Genomic DNA, 26,439 nt, shown 5'->3' with positions numbered 1-26,439 from the left:
CAGGTCCTGGGTGCTGCCCGGGAGAGATTTCAAGTCAAGGGCGGACGGTGAAGGGAACCCATGTACACTCAGTCCCCACGACATGTCAGGCCCCGTGCAGTGCTCACGCACGCCTTTGCTCACTTACTGTTCACAACAGCTCCATGAGTTAGTCATCATGACCCTCACTTAACAGAGGAGAAATGGGCCCACAGAAGTCAAATAACTTGCCTAAGGTCACACAGCTGCTCCGAGGTGGAGCCAGGGAGAGCAAAGGCCTTTCATTTTCAAACCACAGAGCCAACTGTCAGGCTGAACACTTCAGACAAATATTTAATAACAGCCCACCCCATATGTAACGTACCTTTCATCTATCTCCCAGCAGCCCCCTGGGGCTGTAGGAATTCGTGTCTTTAGGAGTAAGGGAAAGAGCCTGGGACTTAAAGCAGTGGTTCTTGGCCCTGGGCTTCATGTACGAATCACCGGGGTGCTTCAAAATCTACCAGCGGGGAATCGGGGGAGGGACATTTTTGAACAGTTGGCAGGTAGTGGAAATGCCCAGCCAGGGCTAGAAGCACTGTTGGAGAGGATGGATCTGGGATCAAGCCTGGGCTACACGACTTCACAGTAGTCAGGTCACCTCCTCCAGGAGGGCCTCCCTGACCTGTGGCCCCCATATGCGCTTCCCACAGATACGAAATAGTCCAGCACCGCTCCCTCGGCCAGCCCGCATGCCCCACCATTGGAAGCTCCCAGGAAGTGACAGGCATTCAGCATCCTTGTGGTTCCCAGTCGCAGCCCCACTTGCAGACAGAGACCTAGCACATCGCCATCAACAAATGGTACTAAATGAGTGAGTGGTTGAGGGGCTCTAGGAACAGAACTGATCCCTAAATACCCCAGAACCTGCTTGGTTGTGCATCAGAAGGGCCCAAAAGCCCAGGGAAATTTGCTTCTCAAGAGAAGAGAGAAGGAGAAACCCAGCATAATACTGAAACCTCATAGCTCCTTTAGGTGTATTTATCCTGCCTTCCAGGCCCTGCCAAAGCAAAACAAGTTGAAAGAAAGGAGGTTGTGGGGAATAGAAATAAACACATGGGGCTGGGAAAATAGGCTCTGATTCTCTGCAGCTGCAGAGTAGAGACCCGGTGATAATCTAGACCAGCTGCCCTTTAAGGAAGTTGAACTTTTCTTCTCCTGTGAAGAAAGAACTCCCCATGTCCCCAGCCAGCCTGCAGCACAAGAGCTCTGTGCCTGCCTAGACGGGGCACTGCTCTTTCCCCTGACGTCCACAGGAAATGTGGTCTGAATGGGAAGGACAGGAGTCATCCCACAAGCCTAAAGAATTTCTGGTCAGGCTGGAAAAGCGATGCTGGAGGGCATCGCTTTTAAAACGTGGTCTGGCCTGTGGGTGCACTTTATAAAATGCTATTTCCTAATGGCAATCTGCTCTAAATATGGTGATGTATGCCTCTTCAAAGAACTTTTGTTAGACGGTCTTATTTGATCTTCGCAGTCCTCCTCTGGGGTGGTGGGCGTGATACCCATTTTACAGATGAGAAAGCTGAGACTCAGAGAAGGTAAGTGACTTTCTCAAGGTCACAGGATAAAGTGGCCACACCTGGGTCTCCAGCCCCACAGGCCACTGTACTGTGTCTTTCATTGGGGGTCACATGGGGGTACTCGGGACTTTACTGGACAGAAGGAATAGCAGAAATATCTCCCAATTATCACTGTACTTCTTATGCTGGATTTTTTTTCTTAACTGTTGACTCTTCCATTGGTCTCCCCAACTCTATTGCATATTCCTTGGAAACCAGGAGTTTGTCTTGGCTGATTTTGTTCCTCTAATGCCCTAACCACGGTCGCCTGGCTCCTAGCAGGTGTTCAATGAAAATGTGTCTGATCAAATAATAAACGAAGCACTTTCCCTGCCCAGTCCTGAAGCAGAGGCTCACCCCATCACAGTGGGAGGAGGTTGCTAATGCCCAGAAGCTCTGCTTGGAGCTGGATTTGTAGGAATTTACTGGGCGGCCTGGGTGGAGAGGTGAGTCCTTTGCCTTGCTTTTGCTCCTGGGCCTCTCAAAGGGCAGTGAGGGGTCATAGAGGGTCAACAGGCCTTTAGGACTAGAAAGAAATGCTGTAGAGCCGGGAGAAAGGCCATGATCCTGAACCCTCATTTTGTCACGGGTATAGCTGAGAGGAAGTGCTGATGTTTACACAGCATCCCTCTGAAGCCTTCACGGACCATTGCCTTACCTCCAGGGCTCATGACCAAGACTGGTGGCCTTTCCTAAGAAGGCTCTTTCACACCCTCTGGCTTCGTTCACCGTGTCCCCGCCCTGCCCTGTTTCCTCTCTCTTGGTTCTGCTCTCTTCCAAGTTCAAGGTCTGAGACCCCTGGCTGGGATGCTTCCCCATCTGTATATTCTAAACCCTTGAAGACATAGCTGCTTGTATACTGGGTCCCCCACTTTCTAGCTCTCTGACCTTGGGCAAGTAATTTAACCTCTCAGAGTAGTTTCCTCATCTGTTTAAATGGGATAATGACACATACCTTCAAGAGTTCTGAAATACAAGGAGCTCGGGGACCGGGGTGGTCAGTTCTCAGTAAATAGTACTGAGCTCAGTATTAATTCCCAAGGATGGTGCTGGCCACTGCAGCAAAGGACTCACCCAGCCTTTGAGTCGGTGAAGCATCAGCGTGACCTCCCCCGACCATAGCATCCACAAGACCTCCCGGGATGTCCACAGGCTTTGCCTACCTCTTTGTTCCATCAGAATTCCACAATGGCACTCTTTAGAAGAGCGGCTGAAATCCAGCGCTAGGAGAAGTAAGTCCATCTAGACCACTGTTTCCAAGTACACCCCACGGGGGTTTTCCACAGGCAAAGGACTCGAGAGGAAGTGGAGCCATGAAGTTAATGCAGTGGCAGCTAACTCTGATCCAGTTACATCAAGAAGACTCGGCAGCGGGGACCTCCCAGATTTCATCTAGTGCCTGCAGCACGTTTACCACCCAACCTAAAATGAGTGAGTGCGGGGTCACGGGGATTAGGCACAATTCCTGAGTTGGTTGAGTTGCTTTCTCAGTAAACAGTTCAATCATTCCTGGTTTTAACGTATGTCTCAAAACTTTCCTCGTACAAAACCCACATCAAAGGCCAAAACTTCAATTCTTCAGTGGTTCCAAGGCATTGTTTTTGTAGAAAATGCCTCTCTCGCCCTCGATCTGAGGTTTGTATTCCTACAAGTTTTCTTTAGGGCAGATTCCAGAAACCGCCGCCTGTTGGCCAGGGAGTCGAGGGTGCTGTGGTCCTGCGGGCCCCCGGGAGGATGGGCTGAGCAGTGTCAGCTGAGTGTGGGTCATGCGAGACGCGCAGACGGTGCTGACACACTCCCTGGTTCACTCATCATAAAAAGAACAGGTGCTTAGGGGACGGACTGGTTACCTCCACCGACAAGAGTAACACCCACCAGCCTAACAGTTAAAAGCAGCAAACCTCTCCAAGTGCCACTCCAGCACTTGGCCACTCACTTTTGACATAAACGTCAAACACTGGCTTGTTCATTTTTCTCCCCCTGGCCCTCAGCGGGCTCCTGCGTCCGTTCACTCAGCATCTATGTATCTAGAGTACAAATACTAGCGGGCCTGTTAAGGACCTCCTAGCATCCTCTGCTGCTCGGTGAGAGCGTGGATTCTCCAAGGGGGCCGCGTTGCCCCAGGGCCCAAGCTGCAGCTCTTCTCTCTCCGTTTTACAAGCCGGGAGAGTCTGTGGATCTTAGACAGCACACCTCCCCTACCGCACTCTCCCACTTCGCCCCCTGGCTTCTTAAAGGAGCCAGCCCTTGTGTTTTTCCAGGCCTTCCTGGATCTATTTGAAGCCATCAAACCAAGGTCAGCTTGGGTTCAGCGGAACTGAGCTGCTTTCTGGGCAGAGCGATTTGAAGCTCTCCTGGAAGGGGTCACTAGGAAGCTTTCAGGAAAAGTCACTGGATTGGTTTTTGGAAGGCTTAAGGAAGGCTCTTGGCAAAGCGGGGCCCGATCCCATCCTCTGCACAGAACGGGGGTTGAAAAGAGGAAATTGTGGCCGGAGAGGCTCAGCGAGTGGCCTCAGGGCCACACGGCCGGGTCAGGAAGGGACTCGGATCTCAGGACGGCTGTTCCACAGCCCGCCATCCCCGCTTCTTCTCAGGAAACGGGGGTTTCTGAAAAGCAGGTCTTTCTCGAAGCAGAGCAGCTCGGCCGAGCGCAGGAGCAGAGGCAGCGGGGAAGCCCGGACCTGAACGCGGACCTTCCCGTCGGGGGAAGGGCCAGCCTGCCAGGTGCCAGCTTCGGCTGAGGGGCTGAGGGCCATCAGGGATGCCTGGGGCTCCACTGTCACGGCCTGGGTCCTGGCTCTAGTCTGGTTCTCCGCTTGGCCGGTCACCTCCCACTGTTGCCACGTCACACCCTGCTTACAGCCCGCCCGGGTCGCCCAGAGACCAAGCCTGCGTTCCTGCGCACAGATCCCTGAATAGCCCTCTGGCCTTAGTGTTTGTTCCTTGCCCCTCAAACCTCTGCTGTACCAAACGCTCTGGGTTTATCAGACAGCGCTCTGCCGTTCCATGCGCAGTTCCCTTTACCTGGGGTTTCTTCACCTTCTCCAGGCACCGGCTGGACACCAACTTGCCCTTCAAGACTTGGGTCAAAGACACCTCATTGAGTGACTCCCTTTGTATATTCACCTCCTAAAACCCTCAGCATGCTGTCCTAGGATTGTCACCTGCCAGCCTGTGAGCTCCTCAAGGTGAGGCCAGGCCTTCCTCATCTGGGCTGCCCAGCCTTCAGCCAGAGCCTCACCTCCAGCGAAGCCGCCGAGAATGTTCGCTAAATAAGTGAATAACCGACGCTCTCTTGCCTAAACGTTTCCTTCCTGCCACACATGTACCTTTTCTCTAGGACAAAAGTGAGGGCGGCCCCCTCGCCTTCTCTTGCCTTGGCCCCCTTCCAAAGCCAGCTCCGTGCTGTGCCGGCCCGCTTTCTGACCCGCGGGCTTCAGGCCCTGCCTGCCCCTGCTCAGTTTTCATCTGGTTCCCAGGGCTCCTCATTTTCCGCATCCTTGGGCTCATTTCTCTCTCTGGGGCGTCCCCCACTCTGCTCCAGCCAGAGACAGTGTTTGCTGTGGGACAATTTTTCTCAGTGAGTCTTGTGTGTCTGTGTATTTTCAGTCACCAGACATAAGCGTAGGGGGAGAAACATTTAAAAACCACTTTTCCATCTCCACCCACCCTGTGATGTTTGCATCTGTCAGAGATTCACTATGTGAGGATAAAAGAAGGGACAAAGCAAGGCACAATCGCATAGTCACGAAGAATGCGAAACGCCCACGACGGGGGAGGCTTCACTGGCAGAGGCAGAGACCCCCATCCCCGGTGTGAAAACTTTAGTCTGGCCTATCCCAGAGCCACCAAGGCAGGAGAGGCAGTTAAGGCTTGGCAAAAGAAAGAGCGAACTCTGAGACGGGGAAAAGTCTTTCAAAAGTAACTGAGCATCTAAAAAATACAGCAAACTAGTGAATATAACAAACAAGAAGCAGTCTCAATGATAGAGAGAACAAACCAGTGGTTGCCAGTGGGGAGAGGGAAGGGGGAGCGGTAATACAGGGATAGAGGATGAAAAGGTATTAGGTATAAAATGGGCTACAGGGGGCTTCCCTGGTGGCGCAGTGGTTGAGAATCCGCCTGCCAATGCAGGGAACACGGGTTCGAGCCCTGGTCCGGGAAGATCCCACACGCCGTGGAGCAACTAAGCCCGTGCGCCACAACTACTGAGCCTGCGCTCTAGAGCCCGCAAGCCACCGCTACTGAGCCCGCGTGCCACAACTACTGAAGCCCACGCGCCTAGAGCCCGTGCTCCGCAACTAGAGAAGCCACCGCGATGAGAGGCCCGCGCACCTCAACAAAGAGTAGTCCCCGCTCGCCACAACTAGAGAAAGCCCGCGTGCAGCAATGAAGACCCAATGCAGCCAAAAATAAATAAATAAATTTATAAAAAAAAAAAAAAAAGGGCTACAGGGATGTATTGTACAGCACGGGGAACAAAGCCAATATTTTGTGATAACTGTAAATGGGGGATAACCTTTAAACATTGTGAATTGCTTTGTTGTACACCTATAACTTATATGATGTTTTACATCAACTATACTGCAATTAGAAAATCAATTTAAAAAAAGGGAGCATTGCTAAGGAAGAAATGAGCGCTTTCATAGTAAACCCACTAAGGATGGTAGCCCATGAGGACCCCATGCTGACCCCCATGTCAAAGGCCAGAGAGAAAACAAGAATAAAAGATAATCGAAGATGGTAGCAGAACTGGTAGTAGGTTCCAGGGAGGACAGACCCGCCTTGTGTCCTGGCTCTGCCCCTGATGAACGCCAGTGGCTCTGGGCGAGTTCCTTATCCTCTACCCTCAGCCTCCTCATCCCTCCAACAGGGACATCATTATGCCTCCTGAATAGGAAGGACTGGAGAATTACGTGAAATGTCAGGCACAGAGACTTTACTCCCCAGAGTACCAGGTGCAAGTTGGTGAGCAGTCTTGCGTGAGGGGTTAGTTTTTCTTGGAAGTGTGGTTTACTTTTCAACCATGTTGTTGCTGGGGCGTTAAAGTTGTATAAGGAATAAGATGTACACGCAGTTGAGTTCATAAAGAAATATGATTATACATAGAAGGTCCAGTAGCTCTGTCTCTCAGGCCTGAAAGAATGCTATCTTCTGGTGCTCAAACAGGTCCCCTGGGGCACCCAGTGCCGCCAATTCTAGGGACAGGGATGGGCGGAAGGGAATTCACGGACTCCAAAGGACTGTCTTTGCATCCCTTATTCTCAAACAGAGATAGAAGGAATTTCGTGGCGGTCCAGTGGTTAGGACTCCACGCTTCCACCGCAGGGGGCACGAGTTGGATCCCTCGTGTCGGGGAACTAAGATCCTGCGTGCCACGCAGCGCACCCCCCCTCCCCCAAAGTGAGTACCTGTTACAACAGAGATAGAGACATCTCAGTAGCAATGGAAAAAAAAAAAAAAAACTGTCTAGAAACCACCATCCTGATCATTTATTTTGAGCTTATACTGCATGCTGGGGCGCCCACTGGCACCCCTCCCCGCCAAACACACACAAACCTACTTCCCTAAATACTGAAAACACACACAAGGTGTTAAGCATTTTTCAAGTTTTCTGAGATGCAACTGATAGCTATCAACAAGCACTGGTTTGGAACTTACCCCTGGGTCATTCTGCATACTTTTTTCCATGTGAAACCAAATTGAGGAAACGTATTTACACAATCTGAATTTATATCCTGCTTGAAATTCATGCTGTGGGGCTTAAACAAGACTGGATCCTTTACCTACCCCTTAGCTGCAAAAATACTATTTATTTTTCTTGCAAATGGACCATATATGAGGGTAAAACAAATGTCTTTCTGTCTTGAGATGTGTATATGTAACTTTTTTTTTTTTTCCTGGCGAAACTCTCAAAAGCCAAACATCTAACAGAACGACTAATATCACCCTTGCCTGAAACAAACAACAACAAAAAACCTTTACCTCGTATATAGCACAGGGAACTCAATACTCTGTAATGGCCTATATGGGAAAAGAATCTAAAAAAGAGGGGATATATGTATATGTGTAACTGATTCACTTTGCTGTACCCCTGAAACTAACACAACATTGTAAATCAACTATGCTCCAATAAAAATTAAAAACAAACAAACACCTTTACTTCTCATCAAGCAGCAATCAAGAGCTCTGTATTCTAGCCCCAATTTGGCCATAACCTAGCTGGGGGACTGTGGGAATTCTCTCCAGCTCTCTGTTCAGAGGACTGGTTGGGTGGGCTCAGGGGTGGGAGAGGAGTTGGTCTGAAACACCATCCAAACCCTATGACTCTAAAACCCTATGACTCCAGGCCAAAACATGGGTAAACAATTACAAGATCTTGTTCTGAAAAATATTTTAATATTTACTTAAAACAGGGGTCCTGAGAAGTCTTTTCTGTAATGCCCTCTTCAAAGGAAAACCCCTAATTTCCAATTCTGACCTGAGGTGGGGGTCTTTGTTGTTTTTCTCATCAATCCCTTTAATGTAGTAACATCCCCACCTGCTGGAGCTTTAGGATTTTGCTGCTAAAGGTGGGAGGTGTTTGGTAAAGGTTCCAGGCCTTAGGTACAAGCTGGGTTCCCAGAGGGTTCCTCCTCCACCATATCCTTTCTTGAAGGAGGGTGGAGTCCTGTGCTGAGAACGCCTTCTTCCCACCCACTGGATCTCACGGTGGGGCTGCCCTGGGCCCAGGGAATGACTAAGAACCCCCCAGAAGCGGGCACTCAGCCTGGGTCAGAATTTCCACACTTTTCTGAAAGATGATCCCTGGCTCCCTCCCCAGAACCTCAGTCCCAGGGATCCAGTGAAGGCCTCTGGGACGAGAGTTCCTCAGAAACCTAAGCAGCAGTCTGACTACAGTGGGTTTGGTGTGCGCAGAGGCAGGCCAGGGGGCAGAGGCCATGGCAAGGCCCAGGTCTCAGCCCTGAACTGCTTCAGCGGCCCCCCTTCAGCCTCAGGCCCTTCCATCCATACCTCCAAGTGGAGGCATCTCTAGGGGGTTTAAGGAGCCCAACCCTCCTCTTCAAGACCAGGGGCCTGAGCTCTCATTCCAGAATCAGAGAAGGCCGAGGCCTGGGTTTTCCCTCCAGCCTCTGCCTTGGGTGTCTCCTCTCCCCATTCCAGGCCTCTGAGAATGGGACATGGATGGATGGCCGTCCAGCCTGGTGGTTCTGCGATCCCCATATGTGTCCCTTGTGCCTCCCACGCTGTGTGCGGCCGCCTGTCGATGGGGCCGTCCCTGTCCCCACTTTCCAGCTCCATCACCAATGGAGACATCTTGGGGTCTTGTCAGGGGGCTGCTACGTGAGCTCTGGCTCCAGGCAGGGCACAGAAACTTCAGGGCAGTCCCCGAGGAGGGGCCATCCAGAGCTGACACGGGCCTCTTGCGGTGCAGTCAATAGGCTCCGGAGTCAAGTGGATTAGCTGTCCTTCCCCAGGCTCCCCACCCGTGCCTGGGGGAGCGCCCCCAGGTGGCTCAGCTCCCACCCCCCATCCCCCCCCCGCCCCCACCACGCACACACACACTGCCCCTAGCCTCAGAGCCCAATCCCAGTGCAAAGCCCACCCAGCTGGGCCCACAGAGGCAAGGTAAACAGTGACGCGAGCATCCCGGGGGTGAATGGCACCTGACAACCATCACCTCTCCCAGGTTCGGCTAGCTCAGACCACCCCATCCTCTCGAGTCAGCTGGAGAACAGCTGTCAAAGAGTCCTGACAAGCACCCCTGGGTATGTGGGCAGCGTTTCTGATTCCCCTCTCAGAGGTTATCTTTCCGCAGTCCCTCCCTTCCTGCCACCCCATCAGGAGTTATTTATTTCACACAGCTAAATGGCACGGTCCTTCTCAGCTGCACTGGCAGCATTCCGTCAGAAGCCAGTCAACAAAGAGCAGCAGAAGGCAGCATTCAAGAGACAAAGTACTGGTGCCCAGCCTTAGATAACTGTGAGTCAGATCTATCACAGACACCCTAATCAGATCTAGACTCCCTTCCTTTGCCTTCGAAATTTTCTTTTGGCTCCTGCAGGGTCCAGCAGATCTCATCTAGCCGGGACGCTCCCAGTTAAGCCCTTGGCTATCCTTGGAAGGGACTCTACATAATGCTAGAAAAGACGGCGAAGCACATCGATTGCTTTGTGGATTACAGCATCTAAGGTACGGTGGGCATGTGGAGTCCGGGTAGACACAGGCATACCTCCTCCTCAGGTACACCCATCACTTTAGAGCGACAGAGAGCTGTCATGTACACTTTTCCTGTTTGATCCTTAATCACTGCCCTGGGAAAGGAAAGGGTAGAGGAAGTAGGAGGCAAGTTAAAGTTTCAGGGACCTTGGAGAAGGGCACTATTCAATAGCAAGGTCTCCGGGTCCTGCATGGCTGGGATGGAAATGTCATTTTAAGGACCCACTGAAACCGAAGATTAGCCTTCAAGAAACCCTCAATCTGGGTCCAAAGTGTGCATCTACAGTGGTATCTGTCCCTTTCCCCAGGCCCAGGCTTCTTAGGCAGCCCCACTTAGGCAGATGCCCTAGAAGTGGGTAAACTGCTTGAGCCTTCACCCAGATGGCAGCATTTCAGAGCCCAACAGATACTATATGGTGGTATTTTTTTGCATCTTGGCTAGGAGACTCTATTCATTGAAACTTGGCTGGGAGGCTCGCTCTTTTCTGGCACTCCCTCCAAGGTTCTACATGTAGCCCTTTGTAGGGGAAACAAACCCTGGAAAAGAGTGTCATAACTAGATAAGCTGGCTTCCCTTGTAAACATTTTAGGAAGGACCCTCTTTGGAAAGACACCCATTCCTGGCCTCGGTGGTCTTCCAAATAATGAAACTTCCAGCATCACTGCTCAGTTAGTGGCAGAGGAGGAAAACAAACAGGATTCTGCTTCACCTCTACACCTTTCCCCATGAGGTCTTGCTGAATTTTAACAAGGTCAGTAACTGAATTTTAGCAAGCATCTCCAATGATGTAAGTCTGTCTAAACTGGTGTATTACATAGGATAATAATATTAAACACTTACTGAGTCCTAACCACCTGTTACATGGGTTAACTCATTTAATTCTCTACAATGACTCTATGACATAAGAATGCTTCTTCTCCCCATTCTATAGATGAGAAAACTGAGGCACACATTACATACATAGTGAGGCGGCCGGAAGGGAGCCCATGCAGTCTGCCTCCAGTCCCTCCCACACAACCACTGGGTTTATACCATGTCTGGAAACGTGGCCTGTGCCCCTGGGGTATAATTCTCTCTTGCTGGATCAGCTGAGCCCTGGAGTGGATAGGGAGCTCCTTTGACACGGGAGCCCCAGCCTATGGTTCCAGCCTCCAGCCACTGAAACTTGGGTTGCTTGGGCAACAGCTACACCTGTGCTGACACAGAATCCAGTGACCCCCAACAGAATTTCCTTACTGGCATCCCCTGTTCTGTCTCCTTTCTCTCCTTTCTCTCCTTTTGGGCCTCGGTCACCTGCAACAGAGGAGGAAAAAGGGCATTAGAAATGGAAATAAATCCTAATTGTAAATAAAGTCTTACCTGCAGGTAACATTAACCCAAGACCAGAGAAATCCTCAGGGAGGAGCCCGCAGCCCTGGAGGGCATGCATGGCTGAAAGGGTAAGAGCTTGGGCCAATTATGTTGCCTATTCTGGTCCCCCTTGGAAGCAGGGTGGTGGGCACCAAGCTGAGACGTTTCATTCCCTCCTAACTAAAGCACAGAGGAGCAGTGCAGCACAGACTAAAGGAGTACATGGTATCCCACAGGAAAAAGACAAAGCAAAGATATTCCTATTAAACAGCCGAAGTTTCAGAAGTCCAAATCCAAGGTTGTTCTAATAAGCACGGAAAGAGAAAAGGAAGGAGGGAGGGTCTTCAGTTACAAAGGGAGAGACATAGGTTCTACGTCAGGCAGATTTATCAGTGGAGGAGGCTATAAAACACGAGGGAGAGTTTCCAGGGAATTGTGGAATTTCCTTCCCAGGATATGGTTAAAACAACCCAGCTTTTTTCTCAGCTAACATCTCACTCTACAAAGAAGTAGAAGGGTCCTGACACCACTCAAGGGGACATTAAAATGACCAGGGAATTCCATCCAATTGCCTCCAGAAAGATATCTGCAAATCAAAAGCTTATGGCATATTCTCTCATGAAAAAAAGCAAGCCAGCAAGTTCCAGGGGAGGATGCCTCATGTGTTCCGAGTCTTGAAAAAAACAAAAGCAACCATATATGTAAATACGAATGTGCTTGGAAAAGGGTCTGGCAGGATGTACTCCAAAGTGTTTACAGTAGTTATTCTGAAGAATAAGCGCGTAAGAGACCTAGCGGGAAGGCACTCACTTTTTACTTTATACATTTCTGTATTGTTAAATTGTTTTCAATAAGCATGTGCTGCTTTTGTAATGTGTTTTAAAATCGATTTTTTTCAATGTGGATCATAAAAGGAAGGAAAACCTCAGTCTGTTTAATCACCAACCAGAAAGTAGAATAAAAGTTCCCAGGGATCCTAGATTAAGAGGTCATCCTAGATGTGGAGTGGGAATGATTAATAGTACTTTTCTTTTTCTTAGTTTTCATTTTAACAAGTGAGAGAGCCTGGGGCAAGAGTGTCAGAGTTCCTCTTCTTCTTCTGCAATGGTGCTAAGAGGTCTGGACACTCTTGAAATGAACGTGGAAAGATGGGACTGACTATAAAGTGGGATTCCCTGAGAATGAACAAGATGACTATTAATGGGAAGGAAAAAAAGTCAGAAGAAACACTATTGGCAATGGAAATCTGAGGATTCATTAAAGTTTTAAATATTTGGGGAACAAAAAGAATATGAGGGAACTGTGAGGAACCTGGCAGTATTGGGGGAAGGGGGCCATCCTGGGTCTGTGTTTCTCCTGCAAGCCCGCTCTCCTGGCCTGGCTTCCTCTGGTTACATCACCTAGCTGCAACCAATAGTAACACTCCCTTGCGTTTCTACAGCGCTTTGGAGTTGACCGTGTTTTCACTCATATACATTCCACGTAATCCTCGTGACAGCCCTGTGAAATACGGTATCACGAGGCTCGCTGGTTTGGGGATGAGGAAACTGATGCTTAATGGGAATTCCCTGGGCAGTCCGGTGGTTAGGACGCGCGCTTCCACTGCAGGGGGTGCGAGTTCCATCCCTGGTCGGGGGCGGGGGGGTGGGGGGAACTAAGATCCCGCAAGCCCTGCGGTGCGGCCAAAAGAAAAAAAAAAAAAAAAGAAAAGAAAACAAACTGATGCCTAATGAGATTAAGTGACTTGGCCAAGGTCACTCAGCTTGTCAGTGGAAGAACTAGAACTTGAACCCGGTCCACACTCCAGTGCCCACATTGGTGCGCAGGGGCTGGCGGTGAGCAAGGGTGCGCAAGAGATGCGTTGTTACCTTTGAACCCACGCATGCCCATCGGTCCCATGGCTCCCAGCTTCCCTTCGTCGCCCTTGGGGCCGGGCAGTCCTGGGGTCCCTCTCTCCCCTGGCAGACCTGGGGAGACAAGAAAGTTTTGGAGCCTCAGACTCAGAACCGGAAGGGCCCCCAGAGGCCATCGTCTGGCTCAGCCACAGGCCTCGACCATGAATCCTCCTGCTGCCCCCGCTTCCTGATTCTTCTCAGGTAAAGATGCTGCAGAGACAGTGTCCAAAAGGTCAGCACAAACCCTCCCCGTCAGCACCTTTTATCCAGTGAGGCTGAACCCCTCCCCCCGAAAGGTCCAATTCTATTGTGAGTGATGGTGGAGGTGCCAACCTCATTCGGGAGCTGTCCCTATACCTCTAGCTTTGCTAGAGATTTAGACTTGCAAAATTTTTTTGAGCCTTTTGAATGTGGCAGGCACTGTTCTGGGTGCTTTCCATTACGTATCTTATTTAATCCTCCCCATAAACTGAGGTATTATTTCACCTGAGTTACCAATGAGAAAACGGAGGCCCAGAGAGGTTGGGTAACCTGCCCATGGTCACACAGCAGAGAGCGCTGGAGGCAGGGTCCTATCCTTGGTTGGCTGGCTTCATCTCAGCTGGATGAAAAGGGCTTACTGGTACTTGGGGTAGGAGGAAGATTAAATCACTCCCCATCCTATGTAAGACAAAACCAGAAAGGTCCCTTCCTTGTGGTAAACACAGGGAAGTGTAGAGAAGGGGAAGGTAGGCTGAAGAGGAGGCAGGAAGTCTGCAAGCTCAGTAACTGGGGCAGACAGGCTGCTGTCACATCAGTCCCCAGGGCTCCTGGCCACAAGGCCCCATGGCACTGGCTGCACGTCACCATGGAAAGCCGGAGTCAACAAATGGTTTCGCCCAGCGAGGCCTCAGCCCTGGAGGCCTGACCTAAGCCCACAGTTATCTCTGCAAAGCAGGGCACTCTAATTAACTAATTAATTGTACTTTGCTGCTTCAAATGTTAGCTGGTTTCCTTTGGCCTTTTTCTGTGACATGGAGAAATCTGTCTCGCACTTATGATTCCTCCGCCGTAAACATCAAACGGTTGGAAGAGGATGGGGGCCCCAAGAGGGTGGTAGCACCTCAGACGAGGGCTTGATTTCTTTATTTTTTTCCCTAACGCAACATTCCTGGAGCCCAACAGCCCTGCTGCCACGGCGTTGTGTGTCTCCTGCAGGATATGCCCAGGGACCCTGCATCCTGTCATTGACTAAGGCAGAACAGGAGGTTCCACAGCTCTGGGAGCCCCTGGGCATCCTTGATTCTGAGTTTAGGGAGCTGTGCTGAGAGGTGGAGGCCAGGAGTGGAGGCCAGGCCATGGGTTCTGCCTCCACCAGCCTCTGCCTCTTCTCCTGTTCTCAGCCTCCTTAGAGATTTAGGAAGGGGGTGGTTTGGAGGTATAATTCCTGACCTAAATAAGCCGACACCTTTCCCCCGATAAACCTCCCCTTTTCTTACATCACTTAGAAGACTCTACACTCCCTTAGAAAAACGCTGCTCACGGCAGAGGCTCGGGAATGGACAGGCTGGGATGCCAAATTTGGTAAAGTAACAGAACGGGAACTCCTGAGACGAGGCATTTAAGACAAACATACTCTTTCCAGAAGGCCCCAAAGTACCCTCCCCGCCAGCTATTGGACCTTCCGGGCTGTCACGAGTGCATGTAACAGGGTGGAGAGGGCATGAGAGGGCAGGTATCTACTGCCCGGGGCAGGTTCCGCAGGAGGTAGGGGGTCAGGCGCTGGGGACTCAGGAAACACTGAGGGGACAGAGCATACTTGATTGGCTGCTCTGCATCAGGGGACACCCTCAATACCTTCCAATGGCCCTGGGCACAGGGACCCTGACTCCTGGGGTGGGAAGTGGCTTCAAGGAGTTGTGAGCCTCGTGTGCACCCTTTTTCTTCAGGTCCTGGTACTCTCTATGGAAAAGGATTTGCTCCATCCTATTCTTATACCAATAACCTCTTAGTCTCTTAACAGAACAGGGCATCTGAAGCTGAGTTGATTGGGCACTGTCCCAGGAGCCCCATCACCGATACCAAAGAGAAAATAGAGGGTCAGGGATGGATAGCAGAGCCCCTTCCCTTCCTGGTACGTCCAGGTCCCTCCCAGGGGCCTCCCCATTACCTCGAAGTCCAGGTAATCCAGGGATTCCAGGCGTGCCTTCTTTCCCTTCATCCCCCTGATCGCCTTTGGGGCCCGGTGGTCCTGAAAGGGTTACAAACAGCACTAAGGTTAGAGGATGGCTTTCTGGAGTAGGTCACCTGTGGAGGAAACTCCCTCCTAAAAAGAGGAAGGGTCAGCATTATGCTTTGGAGGCACACAGGGCTCTATCTAGTCCAGCCGTGTGTGTGTGTGTGTGTGTGTGTGTGTGTGTGTGTGTGTGTGTGTGTGTGTGTGTGTTTGCACTGGGGAGGCAGGAATCAGGGAAAGCTTCCTGGAAGAAGTAACATCCAAAGTGAGATTGCAAGGAGGAACAGAAGGTGGCTAAGTAAAGAGAGGAGTGGGAGTGTGTTATGGACTGAATGGCTGTGGCTCCCCTAACCCAACACCAAATTCATGTGTTGAAGCCCCAACGTCCAATGTGCTGGTATTTGGAGACGGGGCCTTTTTGGGAGATGATTAGGTTTAGATGAGGTCATGAGAGTGGGGCCCCCATGATGGGATTAGCGCCCTTGTAAGAAGAGACCCCAGAGAGCACTCTCCCTCCCTCCCTTCCTCACGCCGGCACTGATGAGCATGCTTTCTCTGCCATAGGGGGGCACGGCAAGAAGACAGCCATCTGCAGCCAGGAAGAAGGCTCTCATCTGAACCCAACCCTCATCTCAGACTTCTAGCCTCCGGAACTGTGAGAAAGGAATGCTGTGTAAGGCACCCAGTCTGTGGTATTGTTACAACAGCCTTAACTTAGAGGAAAAGGGGAAAGTTCCAGGCTGAGGGAACAATCCCTATAAGAGCTTAAAGATAAGAAAGAGATCTGTGAATCATGATGGGATTAGAAACTGGGGGTGGGGGTCCCATGATAGGATAAGAAGGGTGACAAAGTGGAGGGTCCTGGAGGCCTGGTGTAAGTGTGTTGAATTTGACCCTGAGGGCACCAGAAGACACAGAAGGGGCCTGAGAGAAGAGTGTGGTCATACCTGCACACAAGGAAGACTGCTCAGCCTGCAGTGTTGGAAAGGGATTGGAACAGAGGAAAAGCAGAGGCAGGGAGGTCAAGGAGGAGGCTGCACCCCAGGTGAGAGGCGGCGGAGCCCTGTATTAAGGAAGTAGCCGTGGGGAGGGATGTGAGTGGCTGTTAGGAAGTAGAAGAGACAGACCTTGGCTAAACTAGGTGAAGGCAGGGGAGGCGGCCAGGATCAGGTTCAGATCTCTGGCTTGCGCACCTGGACGGAAGAAGAGGTTTCTAATTGCTCCTTAGCGGGGCTTCCTTCCAGGGCGAGGGTCCAGCACCATGGCAGGGATTCTAGCTTGTGTGATCAGATTCAGTCTCCACATGCTGGGTGTTGAGATTACACAGCTAACTAGCAAGTGAGGGAGCCGTGGTTTCAGCTCAGGTCTGCCTGGCCCTGTCCACCCTGCCTTGCTCCTCATGCTAGACCTCCTGCCATTCCCAGAATGCACCCGAACCTTCCCGCACGGCAGCCTGCTGTTCCCAGACTGGCGAGCCAGGGGGGGCCCTCCCTGCCAATCTCCTATGGCTACCTGCCCCTCAAGGATGCTCATGACCACCTTCTTGGCCAAACCTTCTCGGATCTATCATTCCTGCTGCAAGTGGGCACGGCCTGTTTGAATGCACGTCCTTGGTGCCACTTGACGTTTATCTCACACTGCCTGGTCTTACAGTCACAGGAGTACGTGTTCTCTTTTTCCTAAGAGAATGGCCAGCTCCCTGAGACAGGACCACATCCTTGACATCCTCGTACTGGCTGTGAAGATCCAGACTCTAAATTGCCCTGCTCTGGCTGCTCGATGAGAGAAAAAAGGGGACCAAGGAAAATGCTCAAACTGTATTGCACTGGGTGGAAGTGTGTCCCCTCCACGTTCACGTCCACCTGGAACCTCAGAATTTGATTTTCTTTGAAAACAGGGTCTTTGCAGATGTAATTAGTTAAGATGAGGTCAGATTGGAGTAGGGTGGGTCCTTACCCAATGACTGGCATCCTTATAAAAAGAGAAAGCACAGACAGCTGGGCAGAAGGCCAGGTGACCATGGAGGCTGAGACTGGAGTGATGTGTCTACAGGCCAAGGAACGCCAAGGATGGCTGGCAACATGAGAAGTTAGAAAGAGGCCAAGCAGGATCCTCCCCTAGACATTTTAGACAGAGTATGGACACCTTGATTTCAGACTTCTGGCCTCCAGAACTGTGAGAGAATAAATTTCTGTTGTTTGAAGCCACCCAGCTTGTGGTGCTTTGTTATGGCAGCCCTAGGAAACCAAAACACGTATACTCGCAGCACAGCAGTCATGTCTTGCACAATAAATATTTGATGAATGAATGAGTATATGAGATCAGAGGGTGTAAATACACACAAAACAGCCAGGTGGCCAAGATCAAGATGTACTGATACATTCCCAAAGTTGACACTGTCCGCAGACCCTAACCCAGGTTGACAGCTGTTTAAGAATTCAATGGCATATGCACAGGGAAAAAAGTAATCAACAATTGAAAAATGCACAAATCATTGCACAATGACTTGTGAGTTACACAAATCATTTAAGGAGGACTGGGGTCTGTAGTCATCTTCCTCTTTCCTAGGAAGAAAAGCAAAGTAAGACTGGCCATGTTGACCTCGGTTTTTGAACAGGAACTGCTGGGAACATGCCTAAGATTATACAGCAAAGAAAGACAGAGTACAGAAGCAAATGAGCTTTAACAATGCCCATTCCAACAATCTCCTGGCCAGGTCAAAGCTGCAGCAAAGGGAGCTGAGAGCGGTTCCTCTATCTCTGTACGTCATGGGCTGTCACTGGGCTGTCACCCTCCCCCTGACCCCAGTCTACTCCATCCCTTTTCACTCTTCTCTGCTCCCTCCCGGCCTCCCCATGGGAAACCCAGCACTCCGGGAATCAAGCAGGTCAAGGATACCATGGACCATGCCCTCCATTTGTTTTATTCGCTCTGATGTGGGTGTGAACCAACATATGGACCTTCCCGGGAGTCATTCTGGCAAAGAGAGGATGTTGCCCAGTGGCCTGACCCTGATGGTAAGGCATCAAGGTGGCAGAGGTCATTTGGAAGGTGAGGTTTGAGGATGGATATGGAAGATCTTAGGTTCAGGTCCTGGTTCTATAAAGTCTAAGTAAAAATCCCTTCCTCTGGCGTTCGTAGTGAGGAATAAGCGAACTCAGTGACGTGGTGGATAGAAACAGTCTTGGGAAGCTTTGAGTGGCAAGGCCATCCCTGACCATCTGTACCTCACTTTTCGTAATGCTTCATCAGAACTATTTGGAGATGGTTATTCCAGGCTCTGAAATCACCCTGCCAATCCAGGGAGAGCCAGATCCAAAAAACATCCTACACATGGAGAGTTTTTAAGACATAACTAAGTGGTTAGTGAAGGCCTTTACTAGAGATTAACTGGGAAGAAGCCGGGGTAGACAGTTAAGGTGGGTGCTGATTTCCAAGCCTTAGTCATGTCCTCAGGTGGTACTGGCCCGGCCGACTCAGAAGAGCCTGGAATGCGGCCAGTCTGAGTCTCATGGGGCCATGCTGCCTGGAGCCCTGAGGACCAAGTGCTTCTTTAAAGCAGGGCTGCCCATGGGTCATGCACTCCTGGGACCTGACTTTTTGTCATTTTCTCAGGAATCCAGGTTAACGATCTGGAGCTTTCTTGGACTCCTCCCTTTCCTCTGCCCAGCCCCCTTCAAGGCTGTCATCCAGGTGATTCCCATGTCATGTGTCTAACTCCTTCCTCACTGCCTCACTCATTGGGGTCCTCCCAGCCTCCGTCCTTGGCTCCAGCCTCTCTCTCCAGCCCACTGTTGCTGTCTGATTAATCTCATCAGAATCAAGTGAACTCAGAGCCCTTGGAAGCCCCTCACACCATGAGGGGTGGGCAGCCCCCTCTGTTGGGGACCCCCTGAAAATCATTCCCAACCTGACCCCTTCTTCTGCAAACTCACAGCCTGATGCTTCTCGACACAAACTCTCTTCCACCTCAGCAGAAACGTTCTCCTTATGGTGTCCCCAGATACTAGCCAAATCTTTTCCTTTCTAAGAGGCCCATCACTCTCAGCCCTGAAGCTCACCTTCACACTCATCCCTCCCATCTCTGAGGGCACCAGGGCGGAACCCCCAGATCTCAGAACGGGAAGGACCCTCAGGCATCACCGTGTACAAACTCCTCAGGGGAGCGCCAGAGCCTGGGCAGGCCGCCCTGTGCCCACACGCCAGCCACTGTCACTTCCCTCGGACTGTGGTCCCCAAGGAGGACAGGCCTATCTAAAGGGCTGGAGCCCCACTCTCTGTGGCCCTGGGCCTCACATAGCACCTGGCACACAGGAGAGATTTCAAGGAATGACTTCCAGGCAGTCCTGGAAGCTGTTATGGTGTCAGTGGTCCCAGTGGTCCCCAAGATGAGCATTTTTTAAAATTTTTATTAAAGCATAGTTGATTTACAATGTTGTGTTAATTTCTTCTGTACAGCAAAGTGACTCACTCATATATATATAGATATAGATATAGATATATATACTCTTTTTCATATATGGCTTATCACAGGATATTGAATATAGTTCACTGTGCTATACAGTAGGACCTTGTTGTTTATCCATCCTAAATATTATAGTTTGCCTCTGCTAATCCCAAACTCCATCCCTCCCACATCCCCCTCCTGGCAACCACAAGTGTGTTCTCTACAACTGTGAGTCTGGTTTTGTTTCATAGATATGTTGATTTGTATCATATTTCAGATTCCACATATAAGTGATATCTTATGATATTTGTCTTTCTCTATCTGACTTACTTCACTTAGCATGATAATCTCTAGGTCCATCCATGTTGCTGCAAATGGCATTATTTCATCTTTTTGATGACTGAGTAATATTCAGACGAGCTTCTGAGCTTCTCAGCTTACGCCATCATGTCTCACCTTTTCCGCCACTGGAGCAGGCCAGGGCAGAGGTGGCCTGGGACAAGGGGAAGCAGACTCCACTTCTCCTCAATCATGGAAACAGTCCAGAGCCCCTCTGCTGGGCTTCCGGTCCTGGGTGCCAGCCCCTCTCTCCCTCCACCTCCCACAGGGGGCACTGGGAGTGGGAGGAGGCGGGGAGGGAACCTCCGGGCCCTGGGCCCAGGTCCCCCTCGGAGTCTGTCCACTGGTCTAGCCCACCCCCCATGCCACCCCCAGCACAACTCTGCCCTTGCTGGGCTGCCATGAGCCGCTCCAGCTGGAAGCATCTCCAGCACAGAACAAAGGATTTGGGACTGAGCATTTGGGAGAAACACCAGGATTCTTCTGGGGACCAGCCAATGGGGAGGGGAAAGCAATCCGCTCTCCCTTCCCGGATCCTGGAACGAGAGACGGGGTGGGAGACTCATGTGTGCTGGAATCCAGACAGGGACCTGCCAAGAACAAATGATCATGACAGCTGATGCCTCGGGCCCGAAGCCAGCAGAACCATGACCAAGCTCGTAATGTAAACACCACTGCGGAACCACGCTAATCCTGGGGTGGCTGCCAGAGGTCGGGTCCCTGCTTCCATTGCCCTGATGTCACTGGGGCTCTGCATTCTCAGTGCTATGACGTTTACAGTATCAAGAGCTCTCTCACTTCATTTCATGCATCCTCTCTGGGACCCTGAGCGCGTGCACGGGGCCGTGGCCCAGCCTGCAAAGCCAGCTTCCTTCTGAGCCTCAGAGGCAGAGGGCTGGCGGGGAAGGCTGGGGGCAACTGCTAACTTCCACAGCAGGCGCTCCATTCCCCTCCCAGCAGAGCCTCCTGCAGCCTGCAGCGGGGTTAGGGAGGGCGGCACCAGTCCGTGCTTCCTAGTCCGTGGTGGGATAGAAACACCTCCGTTCACAGAGACGCCCACCACCTTCAGGGGTGCACACCTCTGTGCACCAGAGACCAGGGCCCACCGTTCCCGCCTGGAGCCCAAGACCCCATTCCCACTATGAACATTTGTTGAGTGGGACTCTCTACTCTACCAGATGGTGTTTTTTCTCGCAACAGCAGCCCACAGATCAGTTTGCTTTGTCCATTTGCTTTCATGAATTGAGAGATGACTCTTCGAGCCCAGCCGAGGCACTGGCTGGGGATTTGATGTAGGCAAGTCCTTTCCCCTCTCTGAGCCTCAAGGGCCTCAACTACAAAATGAGGGGAGTGGACTAGGTGATTTCAGAGCCCTATTGTCACTCTAACCTTCTGTGGATCTATAAACACCCGTGTAGCGAACTGAGCCACCTGCATGTGGCTGGGGAGTCCTGCCTGCAGGCCTTTGCTCACACACTGCCCCCTCCTGGGATGCCTGCCCTCTCTGGTTAGCTTTCCCCCTCCTGGGATGCCTGTCTGATCATCTAAGTTCTCTGCTCCTTTCAGAGCCACAGAGAGATTTCAACAGACTTGATAAATGCTGAAAATCCAAAGCAGAAAACAGGAAGTCCCACTGTGAATGTACACAAAAGACAAACCCAGAGACAAAACTCATAGAAAACTGTGTAACAAAGTGAGAGAATGAAACCGTTTGGGGTCAAGCTCAAGAATAACATAAACAAGCTCATATTTGAAAAATATACATAGTGGGGTATTTGTGGATTCTGAGCCAGGAAAGGGCAAAGTGCGTGCGTGTGTGTGTGTGTGTGTGTGTGTGTGTAAAGACTAAGAGAGGAACTGAACAAAACTAGTAAAGAAAGGCCACTCAGACAGCAGTATAGAAATGCAGGAAAGCTTATCTGGTAAAACATCCCTTATCTAAAAGCCAGGGTAGAGTTTTGTGCTGTTGAAGTTGAATGGTAATTACATTCAGACATACCAAACAGAACTCTCTTTAATCATACCAGTTGGGTCCCTAACAACCATGAGAGAGGGAGGTGGGAAGGGGAGACACCAGCCACAGTGGTGGTCCTGGGAGATATAGGGGCCCAATGGTCTTCATCTCTGAAGAGCCAGCAACCCATCAATAATGCCAAGCTTGAAGACTGGAAGGCAGGTCTGGGCAGAACCGAGATGAAACTTCAGTTCAAGGGAACTAAGTGTGAAACTTAGTTTCAGAACCAAAGAAAGACTGCTTAGAGGATACCACCGGAAGAACCATGGCAAATGCATGACCCAGAGCCGCTTCAGCCCGAGCCAAGGAGAGGGACTCAGAAATTAAAGAATCAGGATGTGAAACGTTCGGTGAGGCCAAAGAGGCTGCACCAGCAGGAAGCCTGGTGATGTCTGTTGACCGGAAGAAGAAGGAAGGGGGAGCGCCTGGTAGGGCCTACCCCCAAAATACAGGAATAGACCCGAGGGACCACTCTCCCTTCTCACTTCATGGCTGCTAGCTGGTCTCTCTCCACCCCAGAAAGCACCACGGTCAGTGAAAAAACATGGTTTCTGAGCCAGAAAGACCCACGTTAAATCTTGGCTTTGTCACTTGCCAATTGTGTAAGAAATATTGGGAAAGTTATTCGAGTTTCTCAGCTACAAAATGGGTTCAATAATACCTTTTTTGCAGGATGTGAGGATTAGCACTCTTTAATGTCTACTTAGAGAATAAATGTCGACAAAATGTCTGGCTCGTGGTAGGTTATGATGCGGTGTCGCTGCTATTATTAAGTACTGAACAGACTGGGGAGGTCAAGGAAATGAAAAGATGGGAAAAGCTAAGACCCCAGGGGTGTGGATTTGGAAGAAGACATGCTACCGCCTGCTCTCCTTTGATTTCTGAGACATGAAACCAAAGTGACCCAGGACAAGAAAACTGATCCTCTGATGGCACGGGTTCAAAAGATGTAACAGCTGTTCCACAAACATTCCTCGAGTTCCACTCACATGTATCACACTGTTAGGTGCTGGGGGACACAGAGGTGGGCAGCTGAGGGTGACTGGCTGTGACAGATTGAGCACTGGCGTTGGGTTGCAAGTCGTGGGCTGGCGACCGAATGGCACATTTAACATGGGTGAATCCGACGGCATGTAAATTACACCTTATTAAAGCTGTTGAATACAAAAGCCCTGGGTTGGATCATTTCTAACTGTGTGTCCTGGAGTAAGCCTGGTATTTTCTCCTGCAGCCTCAGTTGCTTTTCTGCAGGAATCCTACACGCTCTCCATAGTGAAACCTGCCTTCAACCAAGCTCATAGCTGGTGATGGGGACCCACTTTAAAACAAAATAATGTTCTATTATTATTAACTGGATCTGGAAAGTACCATGCAAATATAAGTCTCCATCATGACTATCTTCTGCTCTGATAAATACAGAATCCCAGAGAAGGGAGACTTCAGTGAGCTAGAGAGGCCAGCGGATTCCTGGAGGCGGTGGGTTTGACTGAGATGGGAAGGATCAGTGGGATTTGTATCACAAGGAGGAAGAAGGAGGTTTTGCAGTGGAAGGAACCGCTGGAGTAAAGCTAAGGCAGTGGGAAAGGTGGGCTGTATCTCTGAGGCAGGGACAAGACGTGTCCCACTGGACTGGATGCTTCACATAGAGCAGGGTATGCCAGATGGCTGTCTGTGGACCATGTATGACCCACAGATGTGTTGTTTTTGGCCCACAGAGTTAAATAATTAAAATTTTCTAGAACATTCCATGTTTCCAGTTTCTCTGGAAAAAATGGGAAGACCTTATTATCAATGCCAAGCCAAAATGGGCTGGACCTGCCATAGCCCCTACTATTCCCCTGACACCAAAGTCATTTTAGGCATTGACATTGCTCGACTGCCCCTGCAGACAGTTCTGTTTGTAACCCCTGGTACAGGGGACCAGTTAGAGGAGAAGGCAGGAAGGACAGGCTGGGGTCAGGGATGCGATGGAAGGCACATCAGCTCTGGGATCAGAAGAGCTAGGGTTCAAGTCCTGGCCCCATCACCTCCTAGCCTGCAACTTCCTGAGTCGCTTCCTGAATCTCACCACATTCATGGTTGTTTTTAAAAGACACCCTGTGAGATACACTTGGCACGGTACCTGACATAGTTGGCGTTCAAAATGGTATTATCATTGTCTACTGTCAGCCTAAGGAGTTTTTGGTGAACCTGGCAGACCTGGGTTCTGAGCAGGGGGTCATGCAGGAAGAGCACATTTCATGAACACTCTGACAGTGACACGCAGGGCAGACAGCAGCGGGAAGGAATGGGGGAGAGGGGAGCGGGGGAGTGGGCAGTCAGGGGTGCAAGAGAGGAAGGTTGGCTGTAAAGGTGCTGATGTCTGTGGACCCCGAGCGAGAGTCCGAATGGAGGCCCGTGCATTTTTGCCATTATATTCAAGAGTGATAAATGAAGCCAACACATTGTTAAAGAAAATAAAACATGTTCTTCTACCTGGATGAATATAGCTTTCTAACAGTCTGGAAGGCCAGGTTCAAATTTGGAATCTTCCAACTTTCTGTAGCTCCACCATGTGTATGGTCAGGCTACCCAAGATGGCTGTTCTCTTGCTCTCTGTACATCCCCTGCCCAACGAGTGTCTGCTTCACCTACACCCTAATCACATGACTCATCTTCCTACATACTTGCCTCCACCCCAGCTAGTGACTGTTCTTATCAAAGGGGCCTTGAGGAGCGTGACCCTCTGCTAGTTTCCCTGGTAACCGATGAGCCCACCTGACATCAATTCCCAACTGGCAATCTCCCCTTCCCCCCCCACCGCCCCACAGAGAAGACTGCCGCCTTGTCCTGCCCGCCCGTCCGACGCACACGGTGGGGTGTCGCTCCAGGACCTTGCTTCAGACGTGTAAACTCCCCAATCCATTAAACCACTGATGTCTCTGTTGCTGACTCCAGGCTCGCTCTTCCGTCTTAAAGCTGGGCAAGTGCAGGCTTTGTAGGCCTGCGGGGCGCAGCCCAACATCAGGGAGCACCATGCAAGGACCAGGACACTGGGGGAGCGCCTCTCTGTCTGGCCTGAGCCCCAGCTTTCCTCCCCAGCCCCAAACTCTTGGAGGCTCCGGCTGGCACATCCAAGCCCTGACCACCCAGGTCCCCAGCAGCCATCTTGGCCATTCTCATGTCTCCCCACTGTCTGCGGGGAGAGGGAGGGCAGCAGGGAGGAGGTTTATCCTGTGCCGGCCTGGAAACGGGCACGGTCCGTTTGGAGAGAACACTCCAGGGTCCCGGAGGGCCAGACTTCATGAAGGGAGAGTGGGTTCCGGGAGGGAAGGGGGCTCCCAGACCTTGGGGAGGCAGGTGCGGGAAGAAGGCCTGAGCGGGAGGGCCCAAGCAGCCCCCGGGGGCCCGGGCGGTCGCGGGTACCTTTGGCCAGGGAGATGTTGCGCAGCGCGATGGAGTGCTCCCAGTCCTTGAGGCGCAGGTCCTCGGTGACGCTGTTGAGCACGGCCAGCTCCTGCTTGAGCTGCAGCTCCAGGCTCCGGTGCACGAGGCGCATGCGGCGCGCGTCCTCGCTGGCGTTGCTCACCAGCACCTGCAGGTCCCGCAGCCGCGTGCCCTGCAGGGCCACGTCGTAGGACAGGCTGAGGTTGAGGCCGCGCAGGGCGCCGCCCACGTCGGCCAGCTCGTCGCCCAGGGCACCCACCCGGCGCGCCAGCCCGTCCAGCAGGCCGGCGTGGCGCCGCAGCAGCCCCTGGCTGCGGTTGCTCTCCACCTGCAGCTGGTAGAGCTCCAGCTGCGCCGCGTCGCTCTGCTGGGCCGTGCGGTCGCGCAGCAGGGCCACCGCCTGCTCGCTCTGCGTCGCCTGCGCCTGGAGTCCCCACAGCGCGCCCTCCAGCCGCTGCACCGCGCCCGCCAGCGCCAGCAGCGAGTCCGACTGGTTCTGCAGCGCGTCCTGCACCTTCCACACCTGCTCGCTCAGCTCGGCCTGCAGCGGAGCCTGCAACAGCCGCAGCTGCAAGTCCCGGAAGCTCTCGTTCAGCCGGTTCACGTTCCGAGTCAGCGCCTTCAGGTCGTCCGGGGAGCTCCGGGGCCTGGACACTGCGGAGGAGGGGGAGGAGGAGGAGGGGGAGGGGAGGGAGAGATGAGGCGGCTGCGCAGGCCCCCGGGGCCCAAGAGGCAGGCCCGGACAGAGCCCGGCAGGCCGGAGGTGCTCAATAAACGACAGCTGAAGGGAAATCGGAGGTGGCCGTGGCTGAGCGCCTCAATACGTCCCCGGCACTGTGCTCAGCCAGTGGTCCCCAAACGTGTCTGCCCATGAGAATCACCTGGCCAGGCATCCCACCTGTCGAAATTGTGATTGGATGGGTCTGGGAGGTGACCCGGGCTTTGGAATTTT

The 26,439-nt window shown here is 51.7% G+C and overlaps 1 protein-coding gene across 1 annotated transcript in view; it reads right to left on the bottom strand.

Moving 5' to 3' along the window:
- The window catches only part of SCARA5 (scavenger receptor class A member 5), a 122,330-nt gene that overhangs the window by 25,282 nt on the left and 70,609 nt on the right, over positions 1 to 26,439 (bottom strand). Inside the window, exons 5-8 of the mRNA XM_082402808.1 lie at positions 25,467 to 26,141; positions 15,196 to 15,276; positions 13,020 to 13,118; positions 11,038 to 11,094 (exon numbers count right to left, since the gene is read on the bottom strand). Coding sequence (XP_082258934.1) covers positions 11,038 to 11,094; positions 13,020 to 13,118; positions 15,196 to 15,276; positions 25,467 to 26,141 — 912 coding nt within the window. The remainder of the gene's footprint in view (positions 1 to 11,037; positions 11,095 to 13,019; positions 13,119 to 15,195; positions 15,277 to 25,466; positions 26,142 to 26,439) is intronic.

Source organism: Balaenoptera borealis (assembly GCF_965194805.1).
Source record: "Balaenoptera borealis genome assembly, chromosome: 8".
NCBI classification, from domain to species: Eukaryota; Metazoa; Chordata; class Mammalia; order Artiodactyla; family Balaenopteridae; genus Balaenoptera; species Balaenoptera borealis.
The sequence above is the reverse complement of the archived record's forward strand: the minus strand, read 5'-3'. Positions and strand labels throughout refer to the sequence as shown.